The following is a 20836-nucleotide window of genomic DNA, read 5'->3' on the forward strand; positions in this document are numbered from 1 at the left end:
AGAGACCCATTGTTGCATCCAGATGGCTGCCTGCAAGCTTTTAAGATCCCAGTTGCTACTCACCAAAGTAGGAGGTGGAACAATGTTTTGTATGTAATTCTAGTCAATTGAGGTTGATGTCCCCTGGGACTATGATCCCAAGTCCACAGGTCCAAATACTCAGTCCCTCTGGGTAACTGGCTGTGACCAAGAAGTGACTACAACCTTGTCCCTTGATTGTCCACCAACCCTATACATGGTCTTTGGCACATTCCCCCCTGCATAGACATACCTAATAGTTCAGCCTGTCCACCCATCTACACACTCATATATCAATGTTTGCCTTCACTGACAACACAGTACTGTATATGCAAAAGGGTTCATCTTTGTTGTCTGTACCTCCCATGAACCTCTCTACGTCTTCCTCTTCCTCAGTGCCACCATGTTGATCACTCACATTTGGTACATTGCCCTTCTCTTTCCCCAAATCAATACTTGTCTCTACCTATGTAGCAGTGTTATTTCCCCTCCCCTCTCATCCCTGGTAACCAACAAAGAAAATTTCCTTCCATATATAAACCTTTCTTTGACTCTTTACAATAATGGACTAATACAATATTTGTCCTTCTGTGATTGACTTACTTCACTCAGCGTAATGTACTCCAAATTCATCCATGTTATGTGGTGTTTTGCAGATTCTACAATATTCTTTAGGGTTGCATAGTATTCCATAGTGTGTATTTACCATACTTTGGTCACCCATATTTCTGTTGATGGGCACCTAGGCTGTTTCCATTTTTTTTGCTATTGTAAATGGTGCTGTGATGAATATATGGGTGTGCATATATTGAATACAGAGCCAATAACATGTTTGAAGATAATATAACCCTACCCTTTTATTTTGGAGAAGAGACTTGGAATTCAGTGAAGTCAGCCCCATGCCCTGTCATTCTGCTGTACAATAGCAGAGTAGAAACTTGAAACAGGTGTCCTAACTCTGTGTCTTGCATTCTTTACACCACTTTAGAGATATTAGCTGGGAAATTTGAAATAATCTTAGATGGCTAAGTAAACAAATAATATCTTTCAAACACTGAATTTATGATAAATGTGAATAATATTTAACACTTTTTGAAGGAGCTTTTTGAGGGCTATTCTAAGGGCTTTCTATGCATTAATATGTTTGATTCTCACAATGATTTATGGTCCTTATTTTAACCAATAATAAAACTGAGGCACAGAGCACTTAAGACACTTGTCACACAACTTGGCAGTGTTGAATTTGGAACTTCATACAAGACAATTGAGTCTGAGTGTTTAACTTATAACAGTTCTTCACCTCACTCCAATATATTAATAAGCTATTCAACTATATGTGCAGTGGATTTAGGAACATGGACTTTAAAGTCAGAGGATGGAATTCTTGGCTATGTCACTTAGCATAACTTTACATAACTTTCTCTCACTTGAATCCTGTGTCCTCATAAAGCTTGTACAATATGTTGTTGTTGTTGTTGTTATGTGCTGTCAAGTCGGCCCCGACTCATAGCGACCCCTCCTTGGGTTGCTGAGGCAGTATCACTACGGAAGTAGATTGCCCAACCTTTCTTCCGAGGAGTGGCTGGTGGGTTTGAACCACAAGCCTTCTGGTTAGCAGTCAAGTACCTTAGGCACTATGCTACAGTATAGCACTTCCTTATAAGGTACCTGGGCAGGTTATTTAGGAAAATGTGTATAAAGTTATTGAGTCTTGGAACAGTGTCTGCCATATGTTTATAATTTTCCAGGTCTCAGTTAATTGATATACTGGAGTGCTCTGTTAAACTTATATTATGCTCTGGTTGTCTGAAATCTTTGTTTCATTGCAACAACACAGAAGCATGTCTTTCACTCTTTGTATTAAAAAAAAAAAACAAAAAAAACTATCTTTGAAAAAAATACACCATTGTACTTCCCTACCTTAATTATGAAATATAAAAAATTTAATTTATTCTTTACTTAGGATATTTTTAATGATTTTTTATATACTGATTTTGGTGGAATATTGAGCTATCAGATGGTGCTTAGAACATACATCACCATTTTGTTATTTTATTTTTAACTAGAGACCTTGTAAGAAATTAGTTTCTCATCATTTATTTGTTTCTACTAAACATGAAGCTCTGAAGAGGAAACTTGAAATAATTGAATATTACATTTAACTCTAGCTTGTATATATACTTGACATTGGAAATAAACAAAGAAATATATATTAGGAAATAAATATGAGGAAAAAGATTGTTGTGGACACAAAAATAGTCCAAAAATTTCATTTTTCTTCAAAACTGTCACATTTTACTACTATACAAAAGAAGATTTTTCTCCCAATAAAAAATAAAAAACTTCCCCCAAGTTACCATCAAAAAGTTTCCATATCCTTATAGTGTCTACTTCATAGAAAAAAATCAGTGAAATCTGGATTACAATTGTCTTGGACAGAATATGTGCTGCCAAATTACTTTGCTGTCACAGAATGTTTCTGAATGTCAGCATGGCATATATATTGAGCAAATATGACACTTCTCCATTATTTCAAAGTATCATCAAGTATTTCTTTTCTCCATACAATTTTATATGACATTAATGTCTCCATCCTCTCCTAACTCTTTAAGAATTTATTCTTTGATCTTATCTTTGAGAGTTTAATTTCCTTTTCCACAATAGAGATGTGATTAGGTGGGAGTAATTTTTAAGAAATCTGTCTTTACAATAGTGTAGCCAGAGTACTCCTTAGAAAGGAGGATGGTGAGATTTCATCTTACTTAATTTAGACATGTAACCAGGAGAGACCAACCCCTCAAGAAGGACATCATGCTTGGTAAAGTAGAAGGTCAGGGAAAAGAGGAAGACCCTCAATGAGATGGATTGACACTGTGGCTACAAAAATAGTCTCAAACACTGCAAACATTGTGGGGATGGTACAGGATTGGGCAAAGTTTCATTCTGTTATACATGGGGTCATTATGAGTCAGAACTGACTCAAAAACACCTAACTGCACCAATATTTACAGGAAAGAGCTCTGGTGGTACAATGGTTAAGCATTTGGCTGCTAACTGAAAGGTCAACTGTTTGAACCAATCAGCTCTACCCAAGGAGAAAAGATGTGATGATCTGTTTCCATAAAGATGACAGCCTAGAAAACCATTTCCACTCTGTTACATGGGTTGCTATGAGTCATAATTGGCTCTACAGCACAGAATAACAGCAACAACAATTTGAAAGGCTACAAAATGGTAACTTTAAATAAGACCTAAAGAAACTAGGAAAGTTTTTTTCTTTTTTCCCCTACATTATAACTGCTGGAGAGATAATGTTATAAGATGGTTCATGGCTGAAGATAGCATTGTGACCTCTAATTCCATTGATTCACCTTGGAATGATTTACCCACCAGAGACTGCCTCAGCTGACATTTTCTCAAGCTGTAGCAAGAACCTGGAATACACTTGGGTCTTCCAACTGAACCTTTCCCTTTAGAGTCACCCCTATTCTCTAAATTGTTCTTCACAATGCAATGAGAAGGAGCAATAATAATAATAATAATAATAATAATAATAAATCATGTTGCTCCCTTGCTTAAAACTCACTGATGATATTTTATTGCAGGGTAATTAAATTCAACTTCTTAAAAAGGCTTTCAAGGCCATTATTGGAAAGTAAGACCTCCTCCTCTGACCTCAACTTTCTTCACTCCATTCAGTTCTCTGAGCACTTCTATGCCGCCCTTTTCCTGCAGGCCCTTGTACATGCAAATCCTTTCTCTATACTCCCTAAGGCCTCCTGCTGGTTGACTAGTTTATTATGCATATTTGGTGTGCAGTGAAAATAGAAGAGGAAAGTATTGGGGGAAAATGCTCTGCCAGACAAAGCAAACCAAGAAAAGGATCAAGTATGTTTTTTTCCAGCCAGCCTGTAATTTTTATTTACCCTTCCTTCATTTGAGTCCATAATATTGTCAGACAGTCCAAGCTTTCACTTCCTTTCCTATTCTTAGCAAGATCTCTAAAATAGAACCTATGATTATTTAAACCTCATTGTGAAGTCACACAGCAGTTAACAAATATTATGGAGTGTCTATTATATACATGGGGAGTTCTGGTGGCGTAGTGCATAAAGGCACTTCACTACTAACCAGAAGGCTAGCAGTTCAAATCTACTAGCCACTCCTCCGAAGGAAAGTTGGGCAATCTACTTCCATAGTGATACTGCCTCAGAAACCCAAGGAAGGTTGCTATGAATTGGATCTGACTCAATGGCAGCGAGTTTGGTTTTGGTATTATATACACAGAGTCTCTGGGTGGTACAAAGGTTAATGTGCTTGGCTGCTTACTGAAAGGTTGGAGGTTCAAGTCCATACAGAAGTGCTTGAAAGAAAGACTTGGCAATTTACTTATGAAATATCAGCAACTGGAAACTCCATGCAGCATAGTCCTACTCTGACACATGTCATGGCCATGAGTCAGTGTCAACTCACTGGCAAGTGGTTTGGATATTGGTTTTTATTACACACCTGACCTTATTCTAGGCACGGGGTGGGTATTAGTGAGTAAGACAGGATATGTCCCAGCTCTTAATAAGCTAGTGGAAGAAATAGAAAATGAGCAATTAAATAATTACATAAGATCATTCCTAGCTATGAAGTATATAAAATAGAAGTATGTAATAGAGTGATGGAGAGGAAGAATCTGGATCGGATCATATGGTTGCCAAGAGCCTCTTTGAAACTGAGATCTTCATAACAGGAAGTAGCCTCAGTTATAAGAAGAATAGAGGAAAAGCATTCCAGGCAGAGAGGACAACATGTACAAAGGCCATGAGGATGAGATCAACTTGATGTATTTAAGGAGTAGGAAGAAAGGCCAGAAGCGATAGAACAGAGTTCATGAAGAGATGAGTGGTAGGAGACAAGGTGAGAGAGCTTGGCCAGCAATGAGACATGCAGGGCCTGCTGGTAATGGATCCCTATTTTATCCGTATATCAAATGGAAGCCAGTGAAAAGTTTTCAGAGGAGAAATCTCATTTAGAATTGAGCAAGTTAGTTCTGACTTCCGTTAGGAAAGTAAATTGAGAGAGAGCACTAGAGGACACAGTGAGATAAGTTAGGAACTTAGTCATCTCATGTAAATTATGTCAGTTCACATGAAGGTTGAAGGATTGAAAGAGGAGAGCTTTGAAAGCAGTAAGGTAACATCCTGCATATTTCTATTTTCTTTTTTATCTTTTTTGAGACATAAAAAGCTGATTTATGCTGTTAAAGGAATTTTAAATGTTGTATGTTGTTGTTTTGTGCTGTTAAGTCTATTCTAACTCAGAGCAACCCCATAAGACAAGGTAGAACTTCCACCATAGGGTTTCCTAGGCTGTAATCATTGAAGAAGCAGATTGCCAGGTCCTTCTCCCATGGAGCTGCTTGTTGTTGTTGTTGTTGTTGTTTGCCGTCGAGTCGGCCCCGACTCATAGCGACCCCTCCTTGGGTTTCCGAGGCAGTATCACTACGGAAGTAGGATTGCCCAACCTTCCTTCCGAGGAGTGGCTGGTGGGTTTGAACCGCCAGCCTTCTGGTGAGCAGTCAAGTGCCTTAGGCACTATGCTACCAGAGCTCGTCAGTCCAAATCTCCAGCCTTTCTATTAAAAGGCAAGCATTTAATCATTGGGTCACCAGGGCTCCTTAGAATTTTTATAGAAGATTAAATTTGGAAAGGGAGAAATTGAATCCATGTATGTATTAAATGGTTATTATTGTTGTTAATTGTCATTGAGTCAGCTCTGAGTCTTAAGGACTTTATGTGTAACAGAACCAAATGTTGCCCAGTCCTGCAACATCCTGTGCCAACAAAATGGTTCTATTAGGTAATTGGTAAGATCTGGTGTAGATGTGCAAATAATTCAAACTGAACCCATCTGTAGGAATCACCTTTCAACCAAACAATAAATGTACAGTAATACCTCAGATCTGTAAAATAAACAGTAATACCTCAGAATGTAATCCTTAGAACAATCAACCATCTGAGACCAAAAGAGTACCATTTACCCAAAAACAAAGCTCAGAAGGTAGGAAGGGTGGGAAAGATGGATGAATGGAAATGAGAAACCCGAAGAGGAAGTGCAAGAGTGTTGTTTATGGAGAGGATTGCCACTAATGTCATGAAACAAAAAATGTATAAATTATTGAATGGAAAACTAATTTGCTCTGTATACTTTCACCCAAACCACCAAAAAAAAAAAAAAAAAATCTTGTTGTGAATTAAAAGAAAACAAATAACCAATGCATAGCCATTTTAGTTGTAATGATGTCATTTCTAATGTTCAGATATCTTCAGGGTAACTTACTAGAACTGAAAAATCACTTCAAAATTGTGAACTTCTAACTTCTCATTTTATGGATGAGAAAACAGAAACCAAGAAGGTGAAAGAGAACAGTTGTGGATAATTTATACACTTATTTAAGATGCATGGCTACAACCCAGTTCATATGAGTCCTGATTAACTGTTCTATCCATTAATCTTACCTGACTTCATGAAAGTCCAGGGAAGTTTTATCCAGGTGATCAATTACAATATTTATTGCATGTATTTTTTGTTTCTTCTACATAGCAGCATTTATGAGTTGTGTAGTTTGGGAAACTCAACATCTACCTCTCTTTATAAAATAGTAAAATTTCCTGCAGGAATAATGTCTAAAATGTACAGGTAGTCCTTGACTTATGACATATTCAAGTTATGACAGACTGCTCTTATGACAGTCTGTTTTTGTAAATATATACATTTTATCATTAACAATACATATTCATACAGTGTTGCATCCTGTAATTTGGTGCTGTTATCATTCTCAGATATTTACTTGCAGATATTTTCATGTAATTGTTTCCAAATGCCCCCCAAGATAATTAAACATCAAATTTATAAAGATACTGATAATACAAGGCAATAATAATGAAAACTAAAAATAAAAAGAGGTATTCAACTTGTGTCAGGCCTGACTTACAATAGAGTAACCACATGGGAACCCTGTCATAATTTGGGAACCACCACCACCAGTATTTCTCAGGACTATCATGAGTAGGGTGATTGGGTCAACTATCTTTACAACACGTGGACCTTTCGATAGTGTTTTCTATTTGGGAGACGTTGTTTATTTTGTTTTGGTATATGTAGTAGAGCAGAATAGGAGAGAGCAGTCGATTATATTTGTTACTCTGATTTATGTATTATGGGAAAAGATGGGATGAATGCATATCTTTTACAAAGTAATTTTTGTGAAAAATGGAAATTAGACAACTTTGAAAGGGAGGTATTAGCATTTAGCCAAACCCAATGAAGATCTGTTATTTAAAAATCTATATTTCTTTTCCTTAAAATTTGACTTTTGGCCAAACACATTACCAGCACCCTCTTTGATCCACAATAATCTCCAAATGAGGCCTGAAGGATGCATAAATCTTTCTGCCACTGCTAAAGATCCCTGAGAAATCCTTTTGATGACAGGAATGAGTACAGAGCTGACACATTCATAAATTAATGAATAAAGCCTTCAAAATACTTTCTCTTCCAAATAATCATAAGCACAAGTAAGCATCAGAGATATTCTTTATGAAGAGTAGAAACAAGAGAGAAGCTAAAAATTACAACAAGTTTAAAACAATAATAAATGCACTTAATTGAGGACCAGTTTGGGTAGTAATGAAACAGTCTTCCAGCAACTTCCCAGAGCCGAGACAGGAATCCCACCTCCTTCCTCCAAGCTTCCCCACCTTTCCACTTGCAGCTCTTTGGAGTATCCCATACAGCTTAGTCAAGAGATAGCCTTGGGAACCTATGTTGAGAATTTCAGTTTTTTTAAGGAAAAAAAGATGAGAAATTATAAAGATGCCATGGGAGTGGGAAGAACCTATTAAAGTGAAAAACTCAAACAACAACAAAAAGATCCTTATAGCCAATTCTTATTTAGAAATGCATTGCTCATTTAGAGTTGGTCAGGTTTTATTAAATAGAATTATTGTTTCTATTTGTTATATAGGGAAAGAAAATAGGTATATGGAATGACTATGATATTTCCCTCTTACAATTCTTGAAGATCCTGCTGACAATATTTGTAATTTGGGTGCTTCTTAAACTTTCTGTGTTTGTAGCATACTTTCAAATATTCGAGTTGTTTTGGTACACATTAAAAAGAGAAATACAAACACCTACCTCAGAAATAGGTATCTGGACTATACAAGCCCACAGTATTTTTTACAAGTGTCAACTACAGGACAACAACATTTTACAATTCAATAAAAACATCCCTGGTTATAACATTACTGAATTTGTTGCCCTTTCACACTTTCTCTTGAAGAAATGTTTCCTGCTTTCATTTTGCTCTTTTTTCTCCTCATGAGATAAACATCTTGTGTATTCCAGTAAATATGACATTCTTCCATGGCATGAATTTACTTTACCCCTGCCTCTTACCCAGTATCAACAGCACATGTTCAATCCTCTACTCTCTCATGCACCCTGACAGTAGATTCAATATTCCACCTGACAATCATTAGCATTAAACCACATGACAGTTGTGGCAAATGGATCAAAATTTGGTGACAAATGCCAGGGATTTCTTTTTGAGACTCAAAGAACACCAGTTGAGAATTGTCTCAACCTATTTTAGTACTTCAGTGTCCATCTTAAGGGCAAAAGCTTATGTGCACCTTAAAGAGGAGTAATTGCTTCTCTTACCAATCTCCTACTTTGACGATCTTGCCTATTCTACCTCGTATTGAATTCACAAATCGAGATGACTTTTGGCGTCTGAAAATCTAAGTCTTATTTAGGGGGTGTGTCCACTGTCATTTGTGGGAAAAGATCAACCTATGTTTGAAGCAGGTGTTTGGAAGGCACATTATACTGAGCGAGCAGGTGCTTGTATAATATTTAGGTGTTCCGTCATGTAGGGAGCACTATCAGTTTTTCTTACTATTCTGCAAAACACAGTTGTACCCCAGAATATAAAGAATGAGTAAAGAAGTTTGTAAGTGTATGTATGTGTAGGTGGATATGTGTGTGTTAACCCTAGAAAGTTTAGCATGTTTATCATTGAATGGGTAATTATTTTAGTTTTTGAAATGTTGTTAGCTCATGCTGTGCTTCACTTTTGGCTGAAACTGAGTCAGAAAAGTTAATCCTTGCATTTAGTATTTATACTAGATTGTCACAGAAGCAAATGGTCAGAATGAGAGTGTGGGTGAAATTAAAATGATATTTATGTATATTTCCTATGCATGTGGCAAGTCTTGTATAGCTTCATAATAATCTGCATCTTTTCTAATCCTGATCATCTTGCATGATATCCCATGTAGCTCCAAAAGGTTGAATATAAAATCCTAACATGCTACTCCACCCACATCAGTTCTGTGATTGCTAGAGCCTTTCTTTGCTTTTCTTATGCCCCTTCACTTAGAGTAAGAATTCATTCTCTGGAATGTGCATCTCACTGGTAACTTAAGTCTCTTCTTTTTCTGTTTTCAAGGATGGGAGGAACAGTTTTATTGGACACCAACTAGGCGGGGTAGTGGAAGTGCCAAACAGCAAGGACCAGCGGGTCAAGTCAGCCAGAGCCATTCAAATCACCTACTACCTCCAGACCTATGGCTCTGCCACCCAAGACCTCATAGGGGAGAAGTGGGAAAATGAGTTCTGTAAGCTTATGAGGAAGCTCCAGGAGGAGCACAAGGACCTCCAGCTCTACTCTTTGGCATCTTTTAGCCTCTGGAGAGACTTTCATAAGACCAGCATCCTGGCCAGGAGCAAGGTCCTGGTGAGCCTTGTGCTGATCCTGACCACAGCCACCCTGTCCAGCTCCATGAAGGACTGCTTGCGCAGCAAGCCCTTCCTGGGCCTCCTGGGGGTGCTCACAGTGTGCATCTCCATCATCACAGCAGCAGGGATCTTCTTCATCACTGATGGAAAGTACAACTCCACCCTGCTGGGAATCCCATTCTTCGCCATGGGTAACTATCCATCCTTGTGGTAATCGGATTCTTACCGGTTTGGGGCAAGGTAGTATATTTCTTGAATTCTCAGGTGAAAATCTGTTTTAATTTTGCATTAATGTGTCTATGTGATTACATAAAATTTTACTTGGGATGGTGTCAGCTTCATCTTATTGGGTCTTTCAGCAAATTATGGGCTAACCAAACTTTCCATTTATGCTGGAGCTTTAATGATGGAAAATGGAAGGGTTTTTACGTTATATAACATCAGAATTGTCCTTTCAGCTTTAAAAAAAATATTGGTTTAGGTTATGGGTAGATTTAAGACATACTTAAAACAAAATTTTCTGATTCATAGTCATCCTTAAGGTGATGGTTGGTGAAGAGTGATATCTTGAGATGAAAATTCTGAGAATCATTGACATATTCTAGTTTCCAAGAATTTCTTCAGTGAATTTTATTAATTCATTTCAAAGCTTTTGCAGTAAATATATTCCATTCTCCCATTCCTGTATAAGCTAAAGCTTCTCCCAGCCAACATAATTGGCCTAGAAAATGGTATGTGATGTATGTGTGTTTGTGTGTGTATAGATGTGTGTGTATGGTCTTGCAAAAGAAAAGATCAAGTCTGGGAGGAAAATAATGAGTGATGATTCATCAACAAGAGTGATGGGCTTTACCAGAAAAGAGATGATAACAGTGATATGTATGGTAACGCAGAGGGCTCTCTCAGGTGTGATATAATTCCCTATGTGTAGCGATTTGGAGAATGAGGTGTAAAAATGACCTCTGGGTGGTGAATTGTCATGAGCAGGAGAGTCTCCAGCTGAAAATAATTATTTTCATCTCCTAGGTTAAAATCACATCTCAATCAATTTTATTATTAAATAAAAAAGACAAAGATATAGTCAAAGTCTAGATGATCAGCATATTTTCTTTTCTTTTTTTTTTTTTAATCTTAGCAAATTTTTTTTAAATGGTGCTGTAGAGTGGATTTATATTGTAGGTTCTGAGATCCTTTATTTGAAAACCCAACTTCACTATAAACCACTGCCATCGAGTTGATTTTGACTCTTAACAACCCTAAAAGACATAGTAGAACTGCTCCATAGGATTTCCAAGGATGTAAATCTTTATGGAAGCATACTGCCTTATCTTTTTTTTCCCATGGAGCAGCTGATGGGTTTAAATTGCTGCTCTTTTAGTTAGCAGCTAAATACTTTAAAGACTGCATCACTAAAACTCCTTAACTTCACCATGGCCCTGGTAAATTACTTGAAAATCTAAGTTTAATGTAGTCCTAGTAAATTAGTTCATCTCCTTAAATCCTAATATCCTGATAATTTTTATAAAATAAGAACATTAATGGTAATGCCTTCATAGATTTGTTTACCAACTGTATCGGCATATAGTTAAAGCTAATAGCATATGAAAAATGCTCAGCAAATTTTAGTAGCTAACTGGGCATGTTAAATGCAATGGGTTCAGTGATGAACAGGAAATAGTCCTTGGCTTCAGGAAATTGAAAGTCTTCCTGGATTTTACATATCATCTCTAAATGCATATTCATCTTGTGATTGAAAAGTGGTTTTTTTTTTTCCAAAGAACAACATGAAAAATCTTTGTCAACAGTGACAATGGTGATCTAAACTTGAACCATTTATACTTGTTATGTTTTTGAACACAGTCTCATGACTTGAAATAATACAAGAAGTATGAAAACCATGCAGCACAATTCACAAATGGGACACGGTTGATTCTAGCCTGACAATTTAGAAACTTAGTGCCTTCTAAAGTTTTTTCTAAAGCTGATGGCAAGCTAATTAAATAATGGAAACATTTATCAGGAAAAGAAAATTATATATACTATATAAATAAAGTGGAAAACTGTCTCTGCTGATGCTGAATTGGAACGTAAGCTCTACAAAAAGCATGTACAGTTTTTGTTCCTTAAACAAATAACAAAAACTCTGAAACCCACAGAGAGGGAAAAGTCTAGACCCTGCAATACCCACTTTTCTGCACTCCCAGTGACCTTTAAAATCATTAATCAGCCATGAGGCAGAGACTCTAGGAAGCTTGGTGAATGATTGTCCTGGAATTTTAACTCTTTAAAATATTCTGAGTAGAACATTTCTACTATGTTCTGAAAGCAAAGCAAAAAAAAAGAACTATAAATATATACTTACTTTAAGTGTTTCCTTCTTCTCTCCCTCTGTTATTTCTTTAGATAAAATAATTATTCTAGCAAGAGATACCAAAATTAAGAAGCTGTGAAAAGAAGGGAATGTTTTCTACAAGGTTAGGAAACCTGGGTATTCATCCCAACTCTTCCACAAACTTGGACAATTGCCTTTGCCCTAGTTCTTCATATATAAAATGAAGAATTTGGACTTTTCAGCCATAAATTTTCTAAATTCTACAATATTCATTTCATTCTTCTATTGAGGTTAGAATATGATCATTCTCTTATATATCTAATCTCTTGTCTCCTATGTTACCTTGCAGTGTTAAAGAGATGGAGGTAGAGGTAGAAGTAGAGGGGAAAAGTGACTAAGCAAGGAGAGAGAAAGTTAAAAAGAAAAAAAAAAAAAAAAATCACAGACCTGCAAAATGGTGGGGTGGAATATGATGTTGATCATAAATAAATTGAGGTGGGCAGATGTGTACATATCAGCTGGTGGTGAGTCAATCTCTTTTGAGAAGCAAAGATGAGAGAAGAGAGATACCAAGCCACATGAAGACTGCCCAGGAGCAGAAATTCGGAAAAGGCAAGAACCTGCTTCCAGAACTGACAGAGAGAAGGCTTTCCCCTAGAGCCAGCACCCTGAATTAAGCCTTCCAAATTGAGAAAAAATGTCTGTTTGTTAAAGCCATTCAATTGTTATCTCTGTTATAAGGGCACTAGATAACTAAGACAAATGGTGTAGAGAGACTATTTAGGAGGCACTTGCAAAAATCTGCATGAGATAAAATTGTTGTTTGGAATAGCGGTAGCAGTAGCAATGATAAAAAGGTTTTAGGCTCAGGATATAAATCTGAAAATAGAATTGGCAAGAATTGCTGAAGGACTGGATATGGTATGGGATAGAAAGAGGAATCAAGGATGACCACAGGTCTGAGGACAAAATATCTAATGGAATACAGTTGCCACTTACTAGAATTGGAAAGTAAAGGGAGGAATAAGTTAGGAAGGAAAAATTAAGAGTTAGGTTTCTTATTTGCTAACTTAGAGACCTATTAGGCGTCCAAGTGGAGAAATGCAAAATTGGCTATATAAAACAGTATGTATTCAAAGTTATAAGGTAAAATCCAGGCTGGAGATACAAATTTAGGAGTTGTCATGGCAAACTCACTATTGAAAACCACAAAATTGGTTGAGATTAACTACACAGATTATTATAGAAGAAAATAGGAGAAGTCTGGAATCTGATCCCTGGGATATTCTAATGCTTTAGAGATTTAGAATATGAGGATGCTTCAGAAAATGATGTTAAGAAGGATCAGGCAGTGAGATAACAGCAGAACCAAGAAGAGTAGCATTCCTCGAGCCAAGTAAAGAGGTATTTCATGAAGGAGCAAGAAATCAATTATGCTAGAAGGTGTAGAGTAATTATACTCAATGAGAACTGAGAATTTGCTATTAGATTTGGTAACATGAAGATCATTGGTGACCTTGACAAGAGTTTCTCTGAGGGATTGCTGAGAATAAAAAAAGAATATAAGTAGGTTCTCTAGAGCTTGAAGGAGTAGAAATGAAGACAGTGAGTAAAAACAACTCATTCAATGAGTTTTGTATTTTGTTATGTCTTTTGAATTGATTCTGACTCATAACAATTCTATAGAACCTAGTAGAACTACCTCCATAGAGTTTCCAAGGCTGCAATCTTTATGAAAACAGGTCTCCAGGTCTTTTGTGCTGTGGAGTGGCTGGTGGGCTTGAACATCCAGCCTTTCAGTTAGCAGCTGTGACACCATTGCTCCACCAGGGAAATAATAGAAGGAAAATATTTGCATGCTGATAGGAATGTGAAGTAGAGAAAGAAAATTTTATAGTAAAGCATAGAGAAAAGGAAATTGCAGAAGCAACATCATTGAGTAGGAGAGATGATACTGAATTCAGAGCACAAGTAGAGACGCTGACTTTATGAAGAGCATAGATGGTCCACCTACTGTAAGAAAATGGAAAGCAAAATATATGGACAGATCCAGATAGACTAGTATATGTGGAGATGAAAGCATGTGGAAATTCTCTTCTGTGGTTTCAACTTTGTCTGTGAAATATAGAACAAGTCATCAGCTAAGAATCAATTTGAGGAAAGAGGTGTTGATTTGAGGAAAAAGACGAGAATTTGAAACAATCACTTTGAAAAATTATAAAGTGAATTTAATAAGAAAAATTATGAGTATAACTGAGAATTACTAAAGGTCACTTGAAGTCTGTGTTCATGAAGTGAAAAAAGAAATCAGTAAGCATGGTTGCTGTCTATTTCCCCCAACCAAACATAACTGCTTGAGTGGAGAAGATGGGTAGGCACTGAACTGAACAAAAATTCCAGGAAAAAACAAATAATAAAGTTTAAGGTATATTCAAAGAAGTGATTATAATGACAGATAACGAGAATTGTATTAGGATCATCTAGACTATTTGCAGGAACAAATAATTCCTTAACTGTAATCAGCTTTACACAACAAAGGTTTGTTTCTTGCATGCACCACAGTTTGGTGCATGTCAGAAAGCTCTCCTTAGCTCCTCTCCTGCAACAGTGACTTATGGATCCCGGATACCACCATCTTGCAATTCTGGCTTGTCAGTTTGTGTTCCCAGTCATGGACACAAAAGATAAAATAGAAAAGTCACACCTAGTCTTAACTACTGTGCACCCCAAATGAGACACTTAGTTCCCATCACATTCTACTGACCAGAACTAGATAGATGGATTCAATTGCAAAGAAATGTTGAAAATGTAGCAGATCACATGGCTTATTTTGTGAATAACCATGGTTTTTTTCCAAATAAACAAAGCCAAATAATAAATAAAATGAGGATATCATCCACCATCACCATCACAGTAAAAAGTTGTTGTTGTTAGCTGCTATTCAATCAGCCTCCAACTCATGGTGACCCCAAGCACAATGGAACAAAATGCTGCCCAGTAATTCACCACCCATGATGGGTTGAAAATAAGACTATTGTGATCCATGGGGTTTTCATTAGCAGATTTTTGGAAGTTCTCACCAAGCTTTTCTTCCTAGTCTGTCTTAGTCTAGAACCTCTGCTAAAACCTGTTCCATGTCATAGCAATATGCAAGACTCCACTGCCAGATGAATGGTGGCCGTGCATGAGATACATTGGCTAGGAATCAAATGTTCTTCATTCCCACATGGAAGGCAAGAATTCTACCACTGAAATACCAACCACTCCCACCCCCCAAGTAAAAAGATAGCAGCATCAAAATATTAAGACTCTCTGTGAAGCCAGAGAAGTCTGTTCTGGTTATCTATTGTTATATAGCAAACACTACAAAATGTAGTGTTATAAAACAACAATCACTTTATTATGCTCATGGATTCAGTGGGTCAGCAATTTAGAAAGGGAACGTTAGGGTCAGCTCCTCTCACTTGTACAATGTCTAGTCCCTTAGCTGAGATAATTTAAATAGCTAAAGATGATTTGAATAGTTGGGGGTTAGAATTGCTAGGGCAAGAGCAACCACTTCAAAAATTGCTTCTGAACTCACATGGTCTGCACTGAGGCTGGGGCTTTCTGAAGGACACTGGGACTGGTGAACAGAATATCTAAATGAAGCCCTTCTGGCGTGGTAAAATTAAGGTGGTCAAACTTCTTATATGTGGCTCAAAGCTCCAAGAAAAAGTGTTGTAAGAGAGCAATGCAAAAGTTGCAAGGCTGACCTAGACACAAAAATCATAGCATCAGTTTTGCATATTCTGTTGGTTGTATATCAGCCACTATGGCCAGCCCAGTTTCATAAGAAGAAGAATTGAACTCTACTTCTTAATAAGGGAGAGGCAAGATTACATTGTGGAAGAGCATGTGTAATTGGGAACTACTTTTGTGGTCATCTTTGGAAAAAGCAATCTCCTATGCAGTTTTAATGTGAGTGAGCTGTAAAGATCAGGGTGGATTCTAGACACTTGATAGAAATTTTTGAGAAGAGATTATTACTAATGAAAAATGGTTATGATTTGATCATTTTGGGGTGTGAGACTAATGTTGAATTGAAGACATTAGGAGTACAAAGAATCAAGAGCCTGAACATAGAAAGGATTTTTCGTGTGGATTGTGAAATCACCAAACATTATGACAAATGTTTTTATGGTAATAGAGACGTTAGCTGCAGGTTAAATCTTCAACAAAAAAGAGAAACTGCCCCTGAGGTCTGTAAAGGAATACAAGAAAGAGAAGTAATTTGCATAGCATGTGATATACAGTTCAAAGCAGTGAACTATGGGTACTTTGAAGACAGAGAAACAACATCTTGTCCTCCTAAAAGGCTCAAGAATACCAATACTGCTTTTTGGTTCAGGAATGGAGGAGGTATGGGAGAATGGAATAGCCTCCACTGGAGAAGCTGCAGGGGAAGCAATGTCTGCAGGGGGTCAAGCAGTGTTCATTTGAGCAGAAAAGTAAAGATATAATTGAAGAAGAGTTTTTGATTGTAGGGAATCTTGGTGTACAGACTGAGTTCCAGAAGGCACTGGTTTAAGAGATTGGGAGGGATGGGAAAATGGTCACTTTAGGAAGATGCACAGAACTTTATGGTGATGACAGTCCCCAGCAAAGACCTGGGAATCTTGAACTTTTGTCATCAAGGAGGGATGTATTTCTTGACAGTAGCACTGATGCTAACAGGTATAGTGATTCTGTGTAATTGTAAGATCATATCATTTATCTAAGGAGTCCCGGTAGCAAAGTGCCTAAGGCATCTGACCACTAACCAGAAGGTTAGTGGTTCTAACCCACCAGCCTCTCTGCAGAAGCAAGACTGGGTAATCTACTTCTGTAAAGATTTACCGCCTTGGAAACCCAGTGGGGGTCTCTATGAGTCAGAATCTACTTGATGGCAATGGTTTGTTGTTGTTGTTGTTTTGTATAACTTATCTACTCAAAACCCTTCAATAGCTCTCATTAAACCGAAGTAAAAGGCACAGATCTTCAGTGATCTAAGCCCCAAAAAGATTTGTCTGACCTCAGATTTAACCACTCTCTCTCACTCTGCTCCAGCCAAACTAGTTAATTTCTCCTCCAAAGACCTGCCAGGCAGTTTCACATGATGCCTAGAAAGCTCTTTCTCAGATATCTGCAAGCTCTTCCTTGGATATCTGTAGGTTTATTTTCTTACCTTCTGCAGGATTTTACTGAAATGCCACATTCTTAGTGAAGACCTGTTACCCAAAATGAGAGCTTGTACCCAGAGTTATGCAAAGTCAATTCAGTCATATCAATAGAATAGAGAAGAAAGAGTTTAATGATTTATGCATAAATTGGTAACAAACAGTTTCAGAATACTGTAAAAGTTTGTCTGCTCCTAGTGGGTAAATACAGAACTTCTATAGGTTGAGCTAAAGTTTATGGTCACATATACATATTCCATTTTCCAAGGACAGGGTCCTTTGATCAATGAAAAAGGACAAAGAAAGGCTGCTAATTTATGACCATAAAATTTTATCTTTAGTTTTTCAAGGTATCAACAACAAGTGGATCTTGTTTTCCAAAGCAGACCTCCTTGGAATATCTCAGGCTATATTCTTGGTGTCTTTTGGTCTGTGCCTCTGGGTCTAAATGCTCTTTCCCAAAGTTATTTTGCACATTAGGTCATTAATTCCCCCCTTTGAAGCTCTAGTAGTCTAAACAAGGGTGAGAGTATCAGAAGCTTCACCTTGTATGCTAGCTTTCAAAACTCTTTGCTTTATTCTGGTGTGGGATATGCAGGCTCCTTTGGAACCTAGATTGCAGGACAGGAAGCTCAATGAAACAGAAGGAGGCCTACAGACAATTGTGTGGTGGGTTGGTATGTGCCGTCGAGTTGGACCCGACTCATAGTGACCCCTCCTTGGGTTTCCGAGGCAGTATCACTATGGAAGTAGATTGCCCCATCTTCTTTCCCAGGAGTGGCTGGTGGGTTTGAACCGCCAGCCTCTGGTTAGCAGTCAAGTGCCTTAAGCACTATGCTACCAGAGCTCCCAGACAATTGTTTGTTGTTGTTGCTGTTGTTATGGGCCGTCGAGTCGGACCCGACCCATAGCGACCCCTCTTTGGGTTTCCGAGGCAGTATCACTATGGAAGTAGATTGCCCCATCTTCTTTCCCAGGAGTGGCTGGTGGGTTTGAACCGCCAGCCTCTGGTTAGCAGTCAAGTGCCTTAAGCACTATGCTACCAGAGCTCCCAGACAATTGTTTAGGCCCTCCTAAATTAGGCAATAGAAGTTCTGGTAGTTGAAGAAACTGTTAAAGAAACAGTTCATTAAAATTGTAATTAAAACTATCATTATGCTTTTCTAAAAAGAGAACTTTAAGTCAGTGATGATTTCTGCGGTTCAGGAGGTTGCTTTTTTTGTCTGTCTTCTTCTTGATCCAGTGGCTCTCCAGGGAAACTTTTGATCCTGGTATGATCCAAGGCTTAATGTGACTGAGCTTCACAGTGGTGTGCATGATGAGAAACACTTGGAATGGTCCCTTCCAGTGAGGCTGAAGTGACTCATCCTTTCAGGCTTGGAGCAATACCCAGTTGCCCAGTGGAAAGGGATGTGCAGGAACTTCTAGCTGTGTGTGCTGGAGTGGGTACCTGTGAATAGAAAAGAGAGTAGAGGGCAAAGAACACAAATACCTTTTCAAAGGGTTTTCTCCATAATTCACAAGAGTTTCTCCATTCATTAGTCCTGGCTTTTTCAGAAACAATCTCCCATATAGGAGCTCAAATGGGCTCAATTTTGTTTTTTCTCAGGGGGCAAGAGCCTCAATCTAAGGCAATTTGGTCTCTTGACACATTTTCAGAAGTTCCCTTTTTAATGTCTGGTTCACTGCTTTCTACTAGATTGTGGCCTCCAGATTGAGTGAAGTTTCCACCAAATTTCTAGGGTGGTGGCAACCTGTTGTTTTACCTCAGCAATGAAATGAGGTCCTTTATCACTGCCCACACAGGAGGGGACCCCAAATCTTGAAATTATTTCTTTAATATTTTGACAACTTCCTGAGCCTTTGCATGCAACATGGGAAAACTGCCAAACCTGAAAAACTGTCTATAAAAACTAACAAAGATTTTAAATTACCTGAAGCTTGCAGCATTTCCAAGAAATCTACTTACCATTGTTCTCCTGGAGCTGCTCCTTGAGTTTGAACTCCTGGGTTAGGTGGTCTCTGAATTTTGAGATTATTCTTTGTACCAATTAAGCTGGCTTTCAAAATTTGCTGTAAATTTATTTAGGCCTTCCTAAATTAGGCAATAGGAGCTCTGGTAGTTGAAGAAACTGTTAAAGAAACAGTTCATTAAACATTCTGTATTTTGAATCCAAGGATATGTTTTCTTACCAATTCATATATGGCATCAGTTCTTAGGAGGGAAGACTCATGCATCATTTCAAACCTGGAAAAAGCAACCACTGTGAATTTCAGTTGCAACTCCCTCTTCAGCTGCTGTAGCTCAGTGTGTGAGTAATCAGGCCTGCCCTTGGGTGAAAAGGAAAGCTAGAGAATCAGAGAAGCCTGAAATTTGTTTGAACTTTTCTAGCTGCTCTCTTGGTAAGCTTATCTGCTTTCTAGTTACCTTTTACTTACTGTGAATTCCCCTGCTTGTGAGCAATACGATGCATGACTGAAATCTTCTGAGGAAAATGAGCAGCCTCCAAAAGTCCAAGAATTTCGATGGTGTGCTTCATGTCCTTTTGGTTATAAATCAATAACCCCTGCTCCTTCAAAATAACCCCATGAGCATGCAAAATCCCCAAAATATATTTTGTATCTGTGTACACATTGTCTGACCTACCTGAAGTGAGCTGTATGGCTTGGGAGCTGTGGTGGCCTAGTGCCTAAGGCATCTGACTGCTAACCAGAAGGCTGGTGGTTCAAACCCACTAGCCACTCCTCACAAGGAAGGTTGGGCAGTCCACTTCCATAGTGATACTGCCTCGGAAACCCAAGGAGGGATCACTATGCTGTATGGCTTGGGTCATAGCAATTAGCTTAGGCTTCAGTGCCAAGGTATTTCTGGGGAGTGGTTGTTGTTGTTGTTGTTGTTGTTGTTGTTGTTTGCCGTGGAGTCGGCCCCGACTCATAGCGACCCCTCCTTGGGTTTCCAAGGCAGTATTACTACGGAAGTAGGCCTCTAAAAATGTCCCAAAAGTTACAACAGCATATCCAGACCTGCAGAGGCCATTCTTCATAAAACTACTTCCATTTGTAAAGAGTTTCATTTCAGAGTTCTCAAAGGGAACATCTCTTAAGCCATACCTTCTAGCAAAGATCTCTTTGAGAATCTGCACATAGTCATGCTTGAGAGGTTTGAAGGGTAGTTAGGGAAGAAAGGTGGTAGGATTAAGAGAAGATATTACCTGGAGTTGGACTTCTGGGTGATCCATCAAGCAGGCTTGGTAGTTAGCCATTTTGTCTGGAAAGAGTCATTTGCCCCTTTTTCCTCCAAAATATTTAGAATGACATGGGGATGAAAACAGTCATTTTCTGGCCAAGGATAAATTTCTTGGCCTTTTTTTTAGTAGAAGGCTGATGGTGGCTAAGCCTGGAGACAGGCAGGACACCCCTGTGCCACAAAGTCTGGGTATTTTGAAAAATAGACAATTGGCCTCTTCCAGGATACCAGCTGTTAGATTAGCAT

The 20836-nt window shown here is 38.1% G+C and overlaps 1 protein-coding gene across 1 annotated transcript in view; it reads left to right on the plus strand.

Moving 5' to 3' along the window:
- LOC103193064 (patched domain-containing protein 4) overlaps positions 1–20836 on the plus strand; it is a 306338-nt gene that overhangs the window by 74028 nt on the left and 211474 nt on the right. The window contains 1 exon segment of the mRNA XM_042780321.1: positions 9524–10004. Coding sequence (XP_042636255.1) covers positions 9524–10004 — 481 coding nt within the window.

The sequence above is a fragment of the Orycteropus afer genome, unplaced genomic scaffold, assembly GCF_000298275.1.
Source record: "Orycteropus afer afer isolate SDZICR_OR568_19922 unplaced genomic scaffold, OryAfe1.0 scaffold00034, whole genome shotgun sequence".
NCBI lineage: Eukaryota > Metazoa > Chordata > Mammalia > Tubulidentata > Orycteropodidae > Orycteropus > Orycteropus afer.